Source organism: Schistocerca americana, chromosome 1 (genome assembly GCF_021461395.2).
Source record: "Schistocerca americana isolate TAMUIC-IGC-003095 chromosome 1, iqSchAmer2.1, whole genome shotgun sequence".
Lineage (NCBI taxonomy): Eukaryota > Metazoa > Arthropoda > Insecta > Orthoptera > Acrididae > Schistocerca > Schistocerca americana.
In genome coordinates, this window is record NC_060119.1 from 305645553 (window position 1) to 305665111 (window position 19559).

General features: G+C 41.8%; 1 protein-coding gene across 1 annotated transcript in view; it reads left to right on the forward strand.

Moving 5' to 3' along the window:
- Positions 1-19559, forward strand: part of LOC124595822 (actin-interacting protein 1) — a 181219-nt gene that overhangs the window by 59157 nt on the left and 102503 nt on the right. The window contains exon 6 of the mRNA XM_047134719.1: positions 3142-3297. Within this exon, the coding sequence (XP_046990675.1) occupies positions 3142-3297 (156 nt within the window). The remainder of the gene's footprint in view (positions 1-3141; positions 3298-19559) is intronic.

Here is a 19559-nt window from a genome sequence, read left to right on the forward strand (position 1 = left end):
GTTGCAGTAACGTCTGTGTTCGCTTGTGAAATGACTGATGGCTGGGAAGGGTGAGAGAAACTGATTTCTGAAACTTCAGACCACCTACAGCACATGAAACTTCAAATGTTCAATACTTCCACAAACGTACGATTTTCACACTGTAGAGCTCGTTCTCGAACTTCTCTATCAGGAGCAAAATGTATTATTGTATCACAAACCATTTTATCGGCTTAGGATTCCTTATGAATATTTGTCACAAAATTAGAATGCTGGCTAAATACATGTAGATTTGCTGCCCATGCCCTGTATGACTGTTTTGGCCACCTTTGGCAGTGGCAAAACTCCACACGAACAACAATAATGTGAGTGCAGTTACAGTGATAAGTAGAAAGCAACTCACACATCTGATCATAAGAAAGACTTGAAGGTTTTTAAGGGGCCGAACTGACACAACTACTGATATCCATGAGATGAAATCCATGACAAAAAAAAGAGCCTTGCACAAGTGTCCATCTATTACCCCAAATGCCTGGAAATGTTGTCACAGGCATTTTTCGTTAAGTGTCCCAATCTTCTGCTGCATCATCAAATGTGGGGAACAGTTGCGGGTATGTTGTTGGCAGGGCAATAAGTATCCACCTGCATACTGAAACTGTCAGCTTACTGAAATTACCAAAAATAGTTTAAAACATACAACAGCAAAAACATAATAATGTAGCTAACCACACTATGAGGTTGCATTTAGATTGTAATGATAACTGGCATGAAAAGTTGATTCAGTTGAGCAATGAATGTATCAGCAGGACATAAATAGGCATGATATAGATACAAATAAGCTAGTATTGGTGTTATTAGTGTAACTTCTCTTACTGGTGGACAAGTGTGTTGTTGTGCAAGCCAAATTCTCAGTTGTCGAGAATGGTGCACCACTGCATCATTTAATCACAATCTTTGTGCTTGCTATCATAAACACCTGTTTCATTGGTATTACCTAAAGCCATTTAAAATATACTGCGATAAAATATAATAATAGCTGTAATTAATCATGCCATTCAAATATAGTGGTTTCATAACAATTACAAGTGGTGGTGTATTGTTTCTTTATATCTTCTGTGCCTTTATTAATCTAATACAGTAGAATCTTGTTATAAAATGGCGCTAGTGTGTACACATTTGATATTAAGAATTTAGTTAAAACCATGTCACTTCAGGTACACCATTGCAAAAAAGTGATTAAAATGTAAAAGCATAAAAGCAGTCCATCAAAACAATTCAGCGAATAAGTCACAGAAGCATTTTTCCTCAAAGTCTGTCTTCTCATTTCACAAATTTTGAGGCAAACTCTTGTGGTAGCTATAAATTTGTATTTCTTCTAATGCATCTAATAATAAACTTTTTGGGGCATTTAGCAATATTTTTGAACTGTTACTTTTGGTGCCTACTGAGTGCTATATAGATATATTACTTGTTGTTCATGTGGTATGTTCTTTGAAATTGCAGCCTGTCTGTCATACATGTAGCCATCACATTTAATATCGTAAATATCAGACTGGCAAAAAATATTCTGGTGGTTACCTACAGTGCATTTCAATTTCATCTCTGAAGAGTTTCTGACGACATAACTTTTATTAATATTTTGTTCAATGTAAAAGGCAAACAGGCAACCATCACAAAAAGTGGGGTTTATAAAATCACATGCTGTGAGTGTCAGTTTTGCTACATTGAACAGGTGGTGAGGTCAGTGTAAACCAGGCTTAAAGAACTTCGTAGAAGCTGGAGATTGCAGAAGCCTGATTCATTCTTTGAACATTGCCTTAACAATAACCACAAATACATAATAGATGTAAAACTCTTACACACAGAGGAAAGGGTGCTAAACTCAACCAGTTAGAACCATTAGAAATTAAACAGGTACGTACATCTCCACATCTATTATTAAATTAGCAAACCCAGTTCAGTTATTCAACTGTTTTAGATGATATCACAACTGCAGGATAGAAGTAAAACTTTGGGCCTCAGTTCATCAATAGATAAAAAGTTCTTGTCTGATGCATAAAATTATTCCCAGGTGGGTTTAGTTATGTTAGTGTAATTTCTGAATGTGTGGTTCCATATGTAATTTATTAAATAATGGTCATTTTACACTAAGCCATGTTTCAATACATTAAGAAGTTGAAATGAATGTCTTTGTGTTAATGTTTATCTGTGCATTATCATCTTTGGTAATCAGTAATGAGCTTGAAAATGGGCTTATAACCTGTTTATGTTAGACTGATGAAACTGGGTATTTCTATGGTTGACATATTTACCAGTCCCCATTTTGCCTTATTTAGTACATCATCTACTTACCCAGTATTGTAGTCATTGGCACTTGTAATTTGTTTCAAAATTATGATTTTATTTTCAATTTCTTTTGCATTAATAACTGCAGCTGTGGCTTTAGGTTCTTGAAATATACCATTCTGATGCCTGCTTTCATTATTTATAATTGTCAGGTCCAGGAAATTAATTAATTAGTCTTCATATTTGACGGTGAATTGCATCTCAAGAAGAACACTGCTTAACAGTTGTGCAACGTTATTGATTTCATTTTTAGTGCCCCTACAGAGTAGTATAGTATCGTCAAGGCATCTTTCATAAAATATAGTTTTGGCTCTAATTTCCAGGTTTTTATCAAACAATTTACAGTTGTTGTAGTTTATGAATATATCCTCTACTTTCCCAGTGAGCGAAGGAATATCCTCCTACTGAAAAAACTGCAGTCAAGATGTATGGTAACACGGTTTTAAGTAAATGCTACAAATACTATTAGTTCACTAGTATTCATCCTTGTATGTTTCACTAAGTTAGCTCTAATGATATCAGTCGTCTCTCTGCTGGGAATATTTGTGTAAAGATTTTTAACATCCAATGACATGAACATTGTGTCATCTAAAATGTTTGTTATGGATTGTATGACAAGCTTGTAACTCTTTTTCTAAGTAATATTGCTGTTGTTCCACAATAATGTCAAAAATTATTAGTGTTTTAGCTCAGCTTTGCTTTTTTGATAATAGGAACAGATTATTATTATTATTTTTGTGAAGCATGTCAGAAATAATGCAAAAATTTTTTCCATACGAGATGTGAAATGATAGCTATGTATTTTGTGTGTTTCAGGAACACAGTAAATTTGTTCAGGCAGTTAGGTACTCACCCAGTGGGAATCATTTTGCATCAGCAGGCTTTGATGGTAAGGTGTTTCTGTATGATGGTGCATCTGCTGACCTCGTTGGTGAAATTGGCTCTCCAGCACACAAAGGAGGTGTATATGCTGTGAGTTTCCTTTTAAGTTTCATTTATGATCTTACATGTGAAATATAGTAAGTAACTCACGTATTTCTGAGTTGGCTGGTTTAAAAATGCTTAGAATCATGAGACTATTCAACTTTGGGCTGATGCTGTGAGCACTAAATGAATGTATAGAATTGTACTGTAGAATTCTTGAGCATATCAATTTAAGTTTTTGCAAAAAAAAAAAAAAGGCATTGTTCTATAAGATGAAAACAGTGTGTGAAGTGTCATGTTATCTGCTGAGGATCAGGCACAGGCAAGGATACAAGTCGGAAGATAATATATTCAAATGAGAGGCAGCTTTAACCCTTAGCATTCTGTAATGCTGACACAGGGGCCTCCATCACTTTTATTTAAATCGCTACCACCTGGACAGTTAGTGTTCCACAGAGATTTGTGCGAGTCTCTTTGTGGAAAACATGAGACCACTGACCAACAATTTGGGTATACATTAAAATAAAAAGTGTGTCTCCATTCAAATGTATTCATGTAAGCATTACAATAAAAAACTTTTCATTGCGATATTTTTTGAAGCTCTAAAGGTGGACTGTTTCCATCGCCACTTCACTCAAATTGTTGGCAAATGAATCACTGTCACCATCAAAATCATTGTCTTCAAAATCACCATCTCGTATTCACATAAATATTCCTCTAGAAGCTCTACAGTCTCTTCCTCAGGAAGGACTGTGCGTTAAGGACTGGCCATTTTGTGTCAACTAACTAAGAAGAGGCTTTTTATGTGTGAGTACAGTCATGTGTAAATCAAAAGGTGGACCAAGAACAATAACAGGAACTCAAGAAATAAAGTGCGAAAGACAGTGGAGGACAAATGTGAAAGTTGAAGAAAATATTCTGCTATGTTCTCTCATATTGCACACTGCACTTCATACTGATTGGCCTTCCCAGAGAGAGCATACAATGAGATTCCAAGCAACAGAATCGAAACTAAAATGATGTGTATTAACTTGTCAGTATATCACTTTTCCTTTCCAAATTTTCTAAACCAACGAACTTAATGTTGTTATCTTTCTTTTTTTCCACTCTCCAATTGCTGCATCTTCACTTTACTATTTTTTGGGAGTATCATTCACATTAATAGATTTAGTGTCTCCTTATACTTCTGACTTTCATTGAATAAAGTAATTTGTCTGTTTCTTAACATTGACGAACCTTTAGTAAAGACATGAGTGCAAACATCCTATCCTGCCTTGCACACTCGTGGAAGTAATTAGGAGTGTTTTGAAGGCCTCCTTTGCCCTCCATATGGCATCGGTAGGTACATGCAGCACCTGCTATGACAGAGATTTGTACTGTTCAACTCGATTCACTGGCCTCAGATAAATAATAAAAATACAAAATAAATATATGAACACACTTAGGTTATCATCTGCTTGCAAATGACAGCTTTATGGACTAATTTCATCCCATTTACTTATTATTACAACTGTGTTAAGTTAGTTGCACAGACCCTTGATTATTTATACATGACATATGTACAGAAACACACAAGCTCTGAAGTGACATTGTGTCGTCGTTATGCTCTGCCTTGAATGAGAGATCTCCACAGAATCCTGCCTTCCAGCACCCTGCCCATTACATCACCACCTCTCTACTCTGCCCTTGTCATTAGCCTTGCTGTACACAACTAACCACACACCATGTTCAGTAGTACACCCCTTGTAGAGGGTATCAGTATTTTCTGGTAGAGGATAGTGGCTCAGAGTAAGTAAGCAGCCTCTTCAATTTAGCAGAATCGCTTTATTGATTTATTGCAATACCTTGTCTGGCACCAGCTGGAAGGTGGGCTTCGATCCACGAATACAGTGGCATTGAAGCATTGTAGTAGGACACTAGCCAACTGCTATGCTCAGTGCAGTCCAGATGTGGTGCAATCTCGCACTGTAGGCAATTTCAGCCAGCAGCTGTGCTCTGTCAGGGCTGATGTGTCATTACAGCCCGCTTATTTATTTATTTAATCGTGTCCAAGCCATAGACATATTACATATACACACAAATACAAATACAATACACATATGTATAAGTAAAACAAACCCAAAATGGGGAGTCACATTACAATATAAAGACAAACATAGTATATATATATTACATATCACGTCCCGCCAAAATTCAGCGCATTTAACTGCCACTGCCGTAGCGTTTGCCAGATCTTCTTTCCTGCACACTTCCCCCATGTTGCTGCATTCCAGGAGGTGGTCCATTGTTTGGGTCTGTCCGCACTGGCACGTGTCCGTCCCATCTCGGTATCCCCATTTACACATGTTTACGTTGCATCTGCCCACCCCAGTTTGTAGGCGGTTGAGGGTTCTCCATAATGGCCATTTTAGTTCATTTCCAGAGGCCAATTGTTCATTGGGTGAGATTAGAGGTGCCTGGTCTCCCGTAGGCAGTGTTGCTTTCCATTTTGACAATCTGGCCTTTCGTTTTGAGGTTTCGATCGGTTGAACTGAGGTGAGGAAACTCCGTCTTGATTTTAGACGTGTGTGTGGAGGGTTTTGTCCGAAGAGAGGATGGCGGTGGTCGCGCAGCTGCTTGAGGCGCTCTGCTTCACTTGCTATAGCTCGTCTGATGTTGGGTGGAGCTATGCCACTAAGCAAATAAAGTTGGCTAACCGGGGTGGGTCTTAAGCATCCCGTGGTTACGCGACAGGCATCATTCAGCAGAGGATCCACTCGTTTCGCATGCGCTGATCTTTCCCAAACTGGGGCAGCGTATTCAGCAACCGAGTAGCAGAGTGCAAGTGCCGACGTACGTAAAGTATGTGGGTCGGCACCCCATTTTGTGGAGATGAGCTTACTCAGACGGTTGTTTCTTGTTGATAGTTTGCCCCTGACCTTGTCTACATGATGTCTGTAAGTAAGTGTGCGATCAAGGGTGACGCCTAAATAACAAGGAGTGCTGCTGAACGCAATCCGTTGGTTGTTCCACGTGATGTTTAGGGTATGTTTGGCGTCTCTGTTTCGAAGATGGAATTACAGCCCGCTGAGTGTTAGGCACTGAGTCCTGCCCAACCGTGGCAAGTGATAGGCACAGGCATCAAAGGAGTGAACCCCAGACAGGCAACTGGCACTGGTGAATACCCCTGCGGCTCGTGGCTATGAGGGCCTCACTTTGACAGTTCGGTACTGGCTGCACCCTTTCTGCAGGTGGTCCTTTCATGATGAGGGCAGAATGTCTGTGACCTCACATTAAAGGCCAACACTATGATGGTCGATGACTCGCTGCTCAACATGTGACCAGCATGGCTGCATGCCAGCATTTATTAGCACCACAATGGGTTTGTTGCATAATAGTGATTGCAGAAGTCATGATCCACATACCAGTGTGTCCCTGGTTTTAGTAATCATCCAGGCACTGATCAGCAGGTGGAGGACAGGGGTCAGCATATTGCCATAAGTGGCCCACTTTGACAGGTAGCTCATTCGCCTATGCTCATGTTCTTATGCCCCTCACCTCGTCAAAGAATTCAGCCCGCCAAACTTTATCTTTTGCTGCGCCTGAAACTTGTCAATTCTTTACAGTTATTCAGAGACACGTCTGGTTAGTCTTTGGCTCACATCTATAAGAGTCCACCTGTGACATTTTAACAAGTATGAAAGATACTTGGACACATTTGATATCCCTCTACAGTTTATATGGTACCAGTCACTTACTGTTCCTGAAAACTATCACTAGTCCTGAGAACAAGTAGAGATGTGTTGTTACACTTATACTGCATGTGCCTAACAGTGGGATTGTACAACCTTCTTCTCACTAGTTTGATTTGCATTGACCAGATGTGTAGGGCACGACTAGGACTTCAGTATATGTAAATAGGAAGAGACAACTCTCAACCATTTTTGAGTAAATTGAGTTTGAAAATTTTAGGCATGTTTATATTCTTTGTATGATCATTAGTATTCAGTGTGTCCAGAACCAGGTGAGTATGTACTTAGTTTCAAAAGTGCAAGATCTTGGGATAGAATCTCGCTGCCGGTACTTTTTTTTCATTTCTTTATAATTCTAATGATAGATTAATTATGACTGCATAAATTATCAATATGTAATGAATCATTTATTATTTTCATAGCCTTTACATTGAAAAATTGGATTTTTGTGTAAAATTTTGGAAGTAGTTTCTCATTATAACCAAGTTGCTGCAGAAACTTTCCAATTCACCTTGAGCCAATTTTCTCTGTGTCCTTGCTGCTACAGGATGACAAACTGTGAACCAATTGTTTTTGACCCTCCATTAGCCCATTTTCCCTGTATATGTTCAGATACAATACCACTCACTATACAAATATAATTTCCCAGTATTCCTGCAGGTAGTTTTTGACCCCCCTCACCAGAAACAGCTATATGTGCACAAGAGACTTCCAGTTGGTGGAACGAGAAAGGGAACAGTGTTCACAAGCCCAGAGAATCCTTCATTCGTTAGTTAGCACTTGAGGTAGATACTTGGTAATGCTCTAAGATATCTCGATTTTATGAGCAAATTTGGTGATATACGTTGTACTTTAACAGTAAGAGAAAGTGAACTTGATTCTGAAGACGAATTGCTTTACAGGGAATTTTCAAAAGTGCAATTAAAAACAACACATGTGCATAGTGAACAAGATCTTTCTCCAAAACACCTTCATTGCGTCTTCAAGAACTCATGAAATTGGAGAAGCAATATTTCGCAACACTTTTAAAATGCTAGTAGAGAAACAACTTGTGATACAAGATGAACTAATTGCCCACTGGGAAATATATGAAGGATGACTGTTTGATGAAAGTAAAGAAATCACTTCATCTTAATCGGATGATTACGAGCCTTTTGAGAAGAAAGGAAAGGTGGACAGCAATTATATTCTTCTGGATTACAATAGAAGGATCATCAGTCTAATGAGAGAGCATCCAGGATGGAGATTGGCCAGTCTTCATACAAGGAGTGTCACAGCTCAAAAGCATTATAGATTGGAAAAGATTGGAAGAACACATAAAATAATGTAAAATGAAGAATGAACCACTTAAAACAATTGTTTTGTGGACCTATGATCGTTTCATAGGAGCTTGAGAATGTGGTCATCAGGTAAGGGAGAAACTTGCAGCAGTGGTTTCTTGCTGCTGCTGCTATCAAATTTCCTGATTTGAAATTTAAAACTTCAGACTCTTCTGTCATGCTATTCAAAAGAAAGCATCGAGAGTGAAAGGACTTCACAGCAGGAGGTCTTTAATGCTGCAACAAATTTCCGAATCCAGACAAGGCTTTTATTTTTAACATTGATCAAACTGCTATTACAGAAAAAAGAAACCATTCATTCACATCAATTGCAATAGAACTTTTACGGACTGTCGTTGTTGTGGTCTTCAGTCCTGAGACTGGTTTGATGCAGCTCTCCATGCCACTCTATCCCGTGCAAGCCTCCTCATCTCCCAGTACCTACTGCAACCTACATCCTTCTGAATCTGCTTAGTGTATTCATCTCTTGGTCTCCCTCTACGATTTTTACCCTCCACACTGCCCTCCAATAATAAATTGGTGATCCCTTGATGCCTCAGAACATGTCCTACCAACCGATCCCTTCTTCTAGTCAAGTTGTGCCACAAACTTCTCTTCTCCCCAATCCTATTCAATACTTCCTCATTAGTTATGTGATCTACCCATCTAATCTTCAGCATTCTTTTGTAGCACCACATTTCAAAAGCTTCTATTCTCTTCTTGTCCAAATTATTTATCGTCCATGTTTCACTCCCATATGTGGCTACACTCCATACAAATACTTTCAGAAATGACTTCCTTACACTTAAATCTATACTCGATGTTAGCAAATTTCTCTTCTTCAGAAACACTTTCCTTGCCATTGCCAGTCTACCTTTTATATCCTCTCTACTTCGACCACCATCAGTTACTTTGCTCCCCAAATAGCAAAACTCCTTTACTACTTTAAGTGTCTCATTTCCTAATCTAATTCCCTCAGCATCACTCGACTTAATTCGACTACATTCCATTATCCTCGTTTTGCTTTTGTTGATGTTCATCTTATATCCTCCTTTCAAGACACTATCCATTCCGTTCAACTGCTCTTCCAAGTCCTTTGCTGTCTCTGACAGAATTACAGTGTCATCGGCGAACCTCAAAGTTTTCATTTCTTCTCCATGGATTTTAATACCTACTCCAAATTTTTCTTTTGTTTCCTTCACTGCTTGCTCAATATACAGATTGAATAACATCGGGGAGAGACTACAACCCTGTCTTACTCCCTTCCCAACCACTGCTTCCCTTTCATGCCCCTCGACTCTTATAACTGCCATCTGGTTTCTGTACAAATTGTAAATAGCCTTTCGCTCCCTGTATTTTACCCCTGCCACCTTTAGAATTTGAAAGAGAGTATTCCAGTCAACATTGTAAAAAGCTTTCACTAAGTCTACAAATGCTAGAAATGTAGGTTTGCCTTTCCTTAATCTAGCTTCTAAGATAAGTTGTAGGGTCAGTAGTGCCTCACGTGTTCCAACATTTCTACGGAATCCAAACTGATCTTCCCCGAGGTCGGCTTCTACCAGTTTTTCCATTCGTCTGTAAAGAATTCGCGTTAGTATTTTGCAGCTGTGACTTATTAAACTGATAGTTCGGCAATTTTCACATCTGTCAACACCTGCTTTCTTTGGGATTATAAAACACAAATTTGTAAACTATATTTGTTCTAGGGTGCCAATATCAGTCAATTTATGACCAAATTCTCGCTATACGAGGGAAAAAGGTAGTTCTTCTGCAGTGAAAGGATATGCATAAGGTGACATATTTGTGCATTGCACAATATGCTGTCACCTTATCTGGAAAATTGCTACCAACAGTCTTTGTTTGCTTGCTAGAGACCACTGACCTCATTCGGACCAAGTTGATGACAATGAAAGCAAATACAAAAATGTTACAATATCATCCTTAAAGTTCAGCAAACTCACAACAGCTTAAACAAGGATCTTTTAACAGATACCTTGAGTCCATATGTCAGGGAAGAACCATTTATTTTGCCCTTCAGTTTGGGCAGATTAATCTGGGTTTATACAGTGAAACTTCCCAGGATGGAGGGGGTCTGCCAATGTGCAGTATTAAAGAAATTCCTCCATAATGCACTCTGCTGATGCAGCCTATAACATTTATTTTTACGGGCAAGTAGAGAACCTTCTAAAACAAATACAAAATTGTGTATGCATTATCAAACAGAGTGGAGACAGAGCATCTAGAGAATATTGTATAAAAATTCAATCAATCGTACACCATTAGTTGTCTGCGTTAATATTTGATGATATGCTTCGATTTGTGTGGTACACTGCAAAATTGTATATGACCCAGACCTGTTTATGAGTGTAAACAAAGTTTGTTTGGCAGTTTGACACACTGAAAAAAAGCTTATCGGCTTACATTAAGACTACTGATATGCAATCTGAATCATCCAAAACTTTGTAATGCTACCCGTTCGCAGATTAAAACTACGCGAAATTATTTCATTGAAGCTGCTGTCCTCATAGATCCAACAGCTGGAGAGGTCTCTTTCATATCCCAACCAATATACCCATTCAGTTTAAGCGGATCATTGTCTCGTTGGCAGTAATGATAAAGAAGCCTCTGCATCAGACATTAAGATACGTTGGAACTGGTTTATGATCATTCACATGGTCAGTTGTATGTTACCCTTTCGCAAACTAGTTGTTCAGAAAACCAGTTTGTTCTCTTACCACACAGTATACAAACAGCTGGAGAGGTCTCTTTCATATCCCAACCAATGTACCCATTCAGTTTAAGCGGATCATTGTCTCGTTGGCAGTAATGATAAAGAAGCCTCTGCATCAGACATTAAGATACGTTGGAACTGGTTTATGATCATTCACATGGTCAGTTGTATGTTACCCTTTCGCAAACTAGTTGTTCAGAAAACCAGTTTGTTCTCTTACCACACAGTATACAAACAGCTGGAGAGGTCTCTTTCATATCCCAACCAATGTACCCATTCAGTTTAAGCGGATCATTGTCTCGTTGGCAGTAATGATAAAGAAGCCTCTGTATCAGACATTAAGATACGTTGGAACTGGTTTATGATCATTCACATGGTCAGTTGTATGTTACCCTTTCGCAAACTAGTTGTTCAGAAAATCAGTTTGTTCTCTTACCACACAGTATACAAAAATGAAAAAAATCCTGAAGCTTTGTAATTCTATTGTGTAAATTTTTTTTAAAGAACTTAAAGCAGTAAAATTCAAAAGCTAAGCCAAAGGAGCCTATTTAATTCCTATTCTATGTGATATTTTTATAATTTCGATTTCTGTACCTTCAAAGTGTGTGAGGTTGCAGTAAGAGGCAGAAATTTGTATCCTGACACAATTCGCACAGATATCACAGATTGGGGTGTACATGCGATCCACATACATATTTAGCAATTGAAAAGTATTATGGGATTCGTTAGTTCCCCATAATACTTTCTCCTCAAGATTTCCCCCCCCCTCCCCCCCCTGGTACTGATACATTCTCCTGTCATGTTGACATTGATTTGGGCTGTTATCTTGGGTACATTTTTTGGTATCGCGCCCACTTAATTTCAAAGAACCTGGAGCAATGTAACAGTGATGTCATGGCCAGTGACCTCTCGCACATCTGGGACATTTCAGCACCTTGCTACATTGATTTGGGCCAGTGTTGTGTGATATGAACACAAAAAACCCATACCATAAGTTACTATTGTGACAGTGATTTGTGTTTTACTTTCTTTGTCAGCATTGTACGACAGTTTATGACTAATTAACTAGAAAATAGAATAAGCAGGAGTGTGGCACAGATACGGAAAGAAAAAGAAAAGCTCTGTACATGACTCAGGCACTCTATGGCTGTCAGACCACGTATCTTCTTGGTAGACCCTTAGAGAACTATTAAACTGCTAATTTACATGATGATAATCATTACAGTTACGCCTTCAGTCACCTAATATCTACATTTACCTAGACTTCACTGGTAACCATGGCCTTCCTTGTCTCAATCGAGCCTCTCCTTGCACTGCCTGGCATAATGCCCTTCTTTTCAGCATACTTAGCATACCCTGTTGTCTGATTCAGTGCATGGTACCACATAAGCTGGAAGGTTACACTGTGTACACACAACGTGTTATTAGTTCATCCCTTGTGCCTGTTCAGGTATCACAATTTAATCCGCAGCGGACATAATGAAAAACAGGACAGCTGGAAGAGGACAATCCAGGAACAACAAATACCAAGGACCCCACGAGCGGTTATCAAATATACTTATTGCTACTTACTTGCATTGCCCTTTGCTGCTGCAGACATCAAACCACCATTGTAGTCTCCATCAGCACTTCTGACACCACTTGCAAAGCATGTGGGTATGCTTTGGTGCAGGATAGTGGATCAGGGTGAATCAGAAGCCAGTCAAAGGTAGCAGAATCCCTTTTTTGATTTATTACTACCTCAAGCCCACATCTTGCAAAAACTGGAAAGTGGGTCACAACCCATTAACCCCATGGCAGCAAACCATTGTAATAGGATACTGGCAATTGCCAAGCTCACAAGGGAATGGTCCAATAATATATGTGGAAACCTATGCTGAAATTTTTTACACAGGAAGAAGACGACAAAAAAATGCACTGCCAAAATTTTAGCTGTTAAGAGGCACTGCAGCTATTTTGCAAAAAAAGAGAGAGAGAGAGAGAGAGAGAGAGAGAGAGAGAGAGAGAGAGGGGTGTACAGCCCTGCCCACCTAGAGTGTGATTCGGCAAATCACGCAGCGCCGCGTAGCGGAATTATCTGGAGTTCACACACACCAATTTTAAGCATCTAAAGCCTGGTTTAATATGTTATGAATGGAAGCGAAAACGGGCGAATGAGCATTTGCAGAAAATTCACTACCATTCACTTTTATATGGGTAGAATAGTTTATTCTAGAGGGAATGGAAGAGAACACTAGGTAGTAAACATTGCATGTTATTAGTTTTAGTTTTTGGAGCTGATATTCAGCATACAAATTTATCTTGTTAGAGCCACAATGCGAAACTTTGCTATTCAGTGAGGATTATTTTGCATGGCAAGCACACTGTTCTTGACAGAATATGCAAAATGTCACAGGGAAGGAAGAATTTAAGTGTCTCAATTCATATGGAAGCGTGACATGAGTGGAGATTGTGCACTTTGCACAGAATTGCATCTCTATCTCTCCTTAGCACTGGTTTTCCTTGTATGTCGGCTGCAATTTTTCCCTGGCGTATCATTACCATTGAGAGGAAATTTATAAACAGAGCACTAATGACCGACGTCGAGCATCATCTCAGGAGGTGACACAGCTAGCACTTCCACTATGCGTGTAAGGTCTAATGGTCAAATCTTTTTATGTTTTTATTCTAAAACAAAAATGGTCTAGTGGCAAAGCACGCGTTTCGTGATCCGGAAAGCAGGGAGTCAGATCCCGTTCAGACCACAACATTCTCACTATGATTTTTAACTGAGCATTCACTTCTCATAGATGGTGGAGTGGCCAAGAAAGACTTGTGGTTCGGATTCTACATTAAACTGCAGGTCTCCATTTTCCGATTAGGTAACTGGGGAAGGTTAGGGTGTAAATAGCTGGAGTGGCATCCAATTGAAAGATCTGCAAGAGGCCTATTGGGTACACCAGACAGAATTTTCTTTTGCTCATGCTTGTTAGCCTGTTTGCTTTGCTTAAACTATACAAACATTTTTTTGAGTAACTTCATATTGACAGTTCAGTTCTTGCACATGTAATTCTGATAAAAGTGACTCGCAGAGAAAATAAAATCATGGCAATGTTTGATGTCACAGATGACTTCCATCAATGAGGGCTTATTTGTTAAAATGAAATGTATCTTGCAGTACTACATTTTATAATTCCTGTAGGTCATTCCTTATAATAATGTTTGAATGTTGTACTTTTGACTATCAAACAGTTCTGTTTCCAGAATGAAATTTTCACTCTGCAGCGTAGTGTGCGCTGATATGAAACTTCCTCGCAGATTAAAACTGTGTGTAGGACCAAGACTTGAACTCAGAACTTTTGCGTTTCACAGGTACACTCTGCTGCAGAGTGAAAATTTCATTCTGGAAACGTCTCCCAGGCTGTGGCAGACCCATGTCTCCGCAATATCCTTTCTTCCAGGAGTGCTAGTTCTGTAAGTTTCGCAGGAGGGCTTCTGTGAGGTTTGGAAGGTAGGAGATGAGGTACTGGCAGAAGTAAAGCTGTGAGTACGGGGCGTGAGTTGTGCTTGGGTAGCTCAGATGGTAGAGCACTTGTCCGTGAAAGGCAAAGGTCCCGAGTTGAAGTCTCAGTCTGGCACACAGTTTTAATCTGCCAGGAAGTTTCAGTTCTTTTTTTTTTATTCCCTGTAGTCATCACAAAAATGCTAAGTGTTTATTATTGAATGAGAAAAACAAACAATTTTCTTGCACCAGGCACATCAGACAAAGGAAAAATTGATGAAGTCAGGCACTTTGCAGTAATCACTAGTTTTATTTAGACAGAACTGGGATGGAGTCAGAAATGGTCCCAGCTGTTGATCTGCATATTGCGTTGCATACCAGACATACTTGATGAGATTCATAAAGCACAGCAAAGAAAACTCATAATGCACAAATTAGTGGAGCTTAAGAATACATAATGCACAAATTAGTGGAGCTTAAGAATACTGTTCCGTTGCAGTGCCTCAAGAATTTTGGGTGAATTCTAGACACACTTGTATTTCCCCCCAGGGGACCACAACTCTTTTGTGGATACGTGCATAGCGAGCACGGGACCCCGAGCTAATGTGGCCCTCCTTCCTTTCCGGGCTGCATACCTTCCTGTTCCGCATCCTTCCCTATCCCCCATCTTTGCCCCCCCCTCCCCTCACCACGGGCTCTTTCCTTCCCTTTCTCCCCCTCTGGGAGTATGGTTTGTGCCTACGTCCGGAGACGGACGCTCGTAAATTTAACGCATTCTTCGCCTTCTCTGCTTGTATGTCTTCATCCTTCCTTTGTCCTTCTCTTTTCCTTACCTCTTCTCTTTACCCTTTTCTCCGCTGCGGCGTTTGAGACCTCTCTTCTTTCCTTTCCCTTTCTTTGTTTTTCCCTTTCTCTTTCTTCCTCCCTGTGTGTGTCTGAAGGCCGACCCACGCATTTTCGTGCGTAGCCGGTGACGGGGTAACGCGTAATTCCCCGCCCTGGATAGACAGGTAGGACACGTACATACCCCCTGGTAACGGCCAGGCCCAGGGAGGGGTGATTACCCGAGCTGATACCTTCCGAAAGTGCAGATTGGTCCCTCCGTCCGTTTGTTGGGAGGTGTGACCTGAGGTGTGAACAATCACCTAAGGCGGGAGTGCCCTCAGAGAGGGCCCCCAACAGGGAGGAGCGTGCCCTCGGAGACGCTGGTAATCATGGGGGATTCTTCCGCAATGGTTTCCTCACCTTCCACTATGTCTGCTCACAAGCGCAAGTTCACTGAGTCTCAGCCACAGACAGTTCTTCCATCGTTGCCACAGTTCCTTGTTGCTTCTCAGTCTGATGAAGGTCAAGACTTCTCCACGGTCAACCCTTTCATTATTCAGAAAGGTGTCGACGCAATTGCAGGTCTGTAAAGTCTTGTTCCAGATTACGGTATGGCACCTTGTTGTTAGAAACAGTCAGTGCCCTCCAGGCACAAAAATTGCTGCGTTCTTCACTTCTCCACACCTTCCCTGTCTGGGTGGAACCGCACCATACTTTAAATTACTCGCGTGGAGTCATTTATACATGCTCCCTCGATGGATTGTCTGACGACGAAATTCAGCACTACCTGTCTGACCAGGGCGTAACGGCTGTTCATAGGGTTATGAAAAGGGTTGACACGAACATCGTTCCAACCCGCACTGTCTTCTTGACATTTGACAAAGTTCAACTCTCATGGAAAATCAAAGCAGGCTATGAGATAATTTCCGTTCGCCCTTATGTCCCAAACCCTACGCGTTGCTATCGGTGTCAGCGGTTCAGTCACACCAGCCAGTCGTGTTCCAATCCGGCCAAATGTGTTACGTGTGGCTAGGATGCCCATGAGGGTGCTTGTCCACCTTCATCCCCTCGTTGCATCAACTGTGTGGGTGACCACGCTGCTTCCTCTCGAGATTGCCCCATTTTTGAAGACGAAAAGCTCATCCAGGAAATCAGAATGAAGGAAAAGGTGTCGACCTTTGCTGCTCGAAAATTATTCGCCAGTCGACAGCCCACCGTGCCTCAGACAGGAAAATACAGCACTGTCCTTGCATCTCTTCGGCCAATAAAGGAAGCGGCCACGCAGACTTGCGACCCCACCTTTAGTGCCACGGTCGTCAGATCGGCCAGCGCAAAGATCGCCCGTTCAACCTCACCACTTTCGCCTGCCCACTCTACGGCTCACCCTTCATCGGGTTCTGCTAAATCTCGAGCCCACAAGTCAGACACCAAGACTTCGAAAAAAGAGCATACTCGTGAAGATTTTTTACGTACCCCAACTTCACAACCATCGGTTCCTCCTTCATCTAAACATCATATTTCCAAGAAGGCTAATAAGAAAGCCAGTTCATTTCCTTCTCTGCCAACGCGTGTCTCATCTACAGCACCACCTGGCGGAAATCGCCCTCGGCCGTCTTCTGTGTCGCCAAGGCGCACTGCTGGCGGCCGATCAACCGGCTAATCGCTGGTGGCAGGAGCTGCTCCTGAACAACCTATGGATCAGGATCTTCTGCCTTCGGCTGAATGCCATTCCATGCTGTCGGTCGCAAGCTCTGAGCAATTGTGGAGTTGACGGCCACCTTGGTCACATTCCTCCATTTTCTGTTCACCCTATGTCCATTATCCACTGGAATATCCGTGGCATTCGAGCCAATCGGGACGAATTGTCGATCCTCTTATGATCCTACTTGCCGGTCATCTTCTGTCTTCAGGAAACAAAGCTGCATCCCCATGACCGCTTTATTCTCCCTCATTTTCAGTCCGTCCGATTTGATCTCCCCTCTGTTGAAGGCACTCCAGCCCATGGAGGACTCATGATTCTTCTCCATGATACTCTCCATTATCACCCAATCCACTTACACACTTCCTTCCAAGCTGTCGCTGTCTGTCTTTCCCTTTCTGGATATACCTTTTCTCTTTGTACTGTATACATTCCATTGTGCACACCAATGGCACGAGCTGATCTCCTTCATCTTCTTGGTCAACTTCCACCCCCCTATTTGCTGGTTGGGGACTTCACTGCCCACCACCCGCTTTGGGGATCTCCACATCCTTGTCCACGTGGCTCACTATTGCTAGACGTCTTCCACCAAGCGGATCTAGTCTGCCTCAACACTGGGGTCCCTACATTTTTGTTTGCCTCCACGACAAATTTCTCTCATTTGGACCTTTCGGTTGGTACTGTTCCGCTAGCTCGGGGCTTCGAATGGTTCGCCCTTGATGATACACACTCGAGTGATCACTTTCCATGTGTCCTTAGACTGCAGCCTCAACTGCCCTATATGCGCCCGCGATGCTGGAAGTTCGCCCAAGCCGATTGGACACTTTTTTTGTCTCTAGTGACATTCGATGACCGTCACTTTCCTAGCGTCGACGATGAGGTCACACATATTACCGACGTTATTCTTACAGCTGCGGAACGTTCAATACCATGCACCTCCGTATTGCCCCTGCGCCCCCCAGTTCCTTGGTGGAACGAGGCATGCCGTGACGCATTACGTGAGCGGCGACGTGCTCTTCGCGTTTTCCGCCACCATCCTACTTTGGCCAACTGTATCCGCTATAAGCAGTTCCGTGCGCGATGCCGTCGCGTCATCTGCGATAGCAAGAAGGCAAGGTGGAAATTCTTCATTAGCTCATTTAACACCTTCACTCCCTCCTCGGAAGTTTGGAGTCGGATTCGACGGTTATCAGGCGCGCCTAGTTTCTCCCCGGTCTCTGGGCTCACTGTCACGCGTGATACGTTAGTGGACCCCGTTGCAATGTCTAACTCCTTGGGTAAACACTTTGCTGAGATTTCGAGCTCTTCAAATTACCCACCAGCGTTTCTCCCGAAGAAACGTGCAGCGGAAGTGCAACCTCTTGCTTTCTTCTCTCAAAATTGCGAAAGCTATAATACTGTTTTCTCCATGCGGGAACTCCAACATGCATTCTATTCTTCTCGCTCCTCTGCCCCAGGACCGGATGGTATCCACATCCAAATGTTGCTGCATCTATCAACCCATAGTCTGCGTTACCTCCTTCGCATTTATAATCGAATTTGGACCGATAGTACTTTTCCCAGACGATGGCGGGAAGCTATTGTCGTTCCTGTTCCGAAACCTGGAAAGGACAAACATCTCCCCTCTAGCTATCACCCCATTTCTCTCACGAGTAGTGTATGTAAGGTTTTGGAGCGTATGGTGAATTGCCGTTTAGCTTGGTGGCTGGAGACCCGCAGTCTTTTTAACACCTGCCCAATGCGGTTTCCGAAAGCATCGTTCTGCAGTTGACCATCTTGTTGATCTCTCCACTTATATCATGAACAATTTTCTCCGGAAACGCCGAACAGTAGCGATATTTTTTGTTCTGGAGAGAGCATACAATACCTGTTGGAGGACAGGCATCCTCCGCACACTGTTCTCTTGGGGTTTTCGAGGTCGGCTGCCCCTTTTTCTTCGCGAATTTATGGCAGAGCGCACATTTCGAGTGCGGGTGAACACTACTCTGTCCCGTACTTTCTCCCAAGAAAATGGGGTACCCCAGGGCTCCGTGCTAAGTGTTGTACTGTTTGCTATTGCCATAAATCCAATTATGGATTGTCTCCTTCCAGATGTCTCGGGCTCCATCTTTGTGGACGATTTTGTGATCTACTACAGCTCTCAATGGACCAGCCTTCTTGAGCGACGTCTTCAAGGATGTCTCGATCGCCTCTACTCTTGGAGCACCGAAACCGGCTTCCGTTTTTCTGCCAGTAAGACCGTTTGTGTTAATTTTTGGCGACGTAAGGAGTTTCTTCCACCCTCCTTACATCTAGGTCCTGTCAACCTTCCATTTTCGGACGTCGCTAAATTCTTGGGTCTTATGTTTGACAGAAAACTGTGCTGGTCCTCCCACGTTTCCTATCTTTCGGCTCGCTGTCTGCAATCGCTCAACACCCTCCGTGTCCTGAATGGTACCTCCTGGGAAGCGGACCGAGTGGTCCTTCTCCGCCTCTATCGCGCCTTAGTGCACTCGAAATTGGACTATGGAAGCATAGTTTACTC